The sequence below is a fragment of the Miscanthus floridulus genome, unplaced genomic scaffold, assembly GCF_019320115.1.
Source record: "Miscanthus floridulus cultivar M001 unplaced genomic scaffold, ASM1932011v1 fs_170_1_2, whole genome shotgun sequence".
NCBI lineage: Eukaryota > Viridiplantae > Streptophyta > Magnoliopsida > Poales > Poaceae > Miscanthus > Miscanthus floridulus.
Genome location: NW_027096329.1, coordinates 1 through 2559, shown reverse-complemented (window position 1 = coordinate 2559; position 2559 = coordinate 1). Strand labels below are relative to the sequence as shown.

General features: G+C 45.4%; 1 protein-coding gene across 1 annotated transcript; it reads right to left on the bottom strand.

The window, feature by feature from the left end:
• Positions 1-408: 408 nt before the first annotated feature.
• On the bottom strand, positions 409-2164 carry LOC136530651 (uncharacterized; the record flags this gene model as incomplete). Its single annotated transcript, XM_066523370.1, has 5 exons — positions 1874-2164; positions 1092-1627; positions 750-1013; positions 549-659; positions 409-442 (listed from the first exon to the last, which is right to left on the bottom strand). Coding segments are annotated over exons 1-5 (1236 nt in total), but the record flags the coding sequence as incomplete, so codon positions are not given.
• Positions 2165-2559: the final 395 nt, after the last annotated feature.

The following is a 2559-nucleotide window of genomic DNA, read 5'->3' as shown; positions in this document are numbered from 1 at the left end:
ACACAATTTGGTCCATTATGAAGTTGAAAAGGTCGTCGACCATCTCTAAGAGCTCGTCATCCTTGTATGGGTTCCTTCTTGTGTCTTTATCTTTCTTCAACTACAAGAGAACAAGTTTAGGTTTACTATATCACAACATATGAGAACTTTTCTTACTACGAGCGAAGAGCTTCAAACTTACCAGATTGGGGTTTCTGTTGTAGCCACCGATGGTACTCATCATAATACATGTGTAGTATCCACAATGTAGACTCCCAGGCTTCTGCTTGGGGCACTGTGTGTTTTGCATATGGAGATGTTAAGTAATGCTATTGACAGACACATAATATATGGAGTACCAAAGTAAATGACACTTACCGCACATAGAGTTTTGACATATAACTTTTCCTTCCTATTTGGATGATGCCTCCCCTTATGTTCCTGGACATAGTGCCTGAATGCCCTATTCCAATGGTTTTAGCAAATGCAACTTGTTAGTATCCCACATTGAACCTTACAAGTACGTATACAAACATAGTAGCTAAAATGAGGATTGTCGATATGTATACGTCTTGACAATCGCTATGAAGTCTTTGTATGTCTCGATTGGGAAATCCGCTGAATCAAAGACCCATGCCATGCTATGTGAGAGCCAGACGTCTATGCAAATCCAGTGATCCCTGCATGAATTTAGTCATAGAAGGAACACATAAGCTCTTTTGCATCGAACAAAGTATATTGAACAAAGCTAAGTATACAGTCGAACTTACTTAAAGTGGTATGGTATCCATATAGTATTGTGTTGTTGGAGATTTTTAAAACATAGGGTAATGTATGCGGCAACCTTGAGGGACTCTTCCAATATTTTCTTGTTCCTGATGTCCTCTTTCTCCTTAACTGTCTTTCCAGCTCCTAGTTCTTTGCAATCTAGTTTCCACTCTTTAGGGTAATTAAAATTTGTTGATGCTATAGGTGAAGGGTCTATATACCCGTGTTTTAGAGTTGGCCTCTTTCTCACAAAGTCCGCTTGCATTCTACAAATCACGGCGCGGGTTAGTTACAACAAAATCAAAATATTACATTCATATCATATCGAGAGGGCAAGGACTTACAGGCACCACATGCGAATTAGATTCATTTCCATTCGTCCGAGGTGGAAGCATGCCTGGATATCCTTAAACTCAACGGCAATTTGCCCACCTGGGGCTCCAAATGTGCCATCAGGGATCCATGCTTGTAAGATTTCTAGTTCTGTTATCTGAGCACGCAAGTACCAATCGTAGAACTTTCTCATTCCACATGGCAAGCAATGTATGACTCGGTTTGGTAGGAAGTTCTTGCCTTTTTCATATTTATCCGGGCAATCATTTGACCATTTGAGGTTATCAACAGCTGGATACTTGTTAAATCCTTTGTGCAGTTTGCTAGTGGTGCCCTCCTCAGATGCTGGTGCTCTGAATTCTTTTACTTGGTTCTTAGGCTTGAACTGGTCATGGGCCATCCACTTGTGCAACGATGAGATGTCATTAATGCCCACATACGATGGCCTTATCTTGATTGGGATTTTGTTTTGAGCTTCCCATTTGGGCACGTCCTTGTCAACTTGTGCATCATCTGCTCTAGGGGGCACTTGTTCTTCACGTATCGGCTGTTCACAAGGCAATTGCTATTCATGAGACACTTGTTGTTCATGTATCGGCTGTGCTTGTTGAGAAGGATGTTGCATCTCATCATGCCTTTGTTCGGTACGAGCTGGAGAAGGACATGGCATGTCATCATGCCCATGCTCGGTACAAGGTGGAGAAGGATGTGGCATGACATCATGCCCTTGCTCGGTACAAGGTGGAGAAGTCTCTAGCATGTGGTGGTCATGGTCATGGGCCGGTGAGTATACCTCCCCGTCCTCGACAGGTCGCTCTAGAGGATGAACTTCAGTCGGAGTTGGCGAAGACTCGGTCAATACAATGTCCCGTCTGTGCCAGAGGATGAACTGGTTCATGACGTCTCTGAGTAACACGAGCCCCTCAGGAGTAGGGTGTTCTATCTTCCAAGTCATGAACTCAGGCTTCACGGTATGCACCTTGACCCGAGTGTAGTCTTGCGGGATGTCCCTATTGTGCCACGTGCCGCCTGGAGGATGTGCCACGCCCGGTGCCACCTCAATGATCACGTTTTGCCTGCCCATCGGAACCACCAATTTGCAACTGGTTGGCGCCCATATGCGATCGACGGGGGTTCCGGTTGCATTGGAACCTTAACTGTTGGGAATATCCGGAGGGCTGCCAACTACCGCCAGTTCTCCGGGCGGCCTCATTAGTGTCTGTGGCTCCATCGTAGATAGTCCTTTCTCCACCAACATCTTTTCAACTAGAGCCTTCACTTAGCGCTCAAGATTAGACTCTCGGTCTCTGCCATGTTTCTTGTACATGTGCCTCTCCTCTATGAATCTGTGCTTCCAGGACATCCTCTTCCCTAGCCCCCCTGGTGCGTACTGTGTGCTCGGGGTTTCCCAAGGCAATGGTAAGCTCATCCCTCTCTCTGGAAGGGTTGAATGTGCCCTTCTCCTTGTCTTCAGCAAGT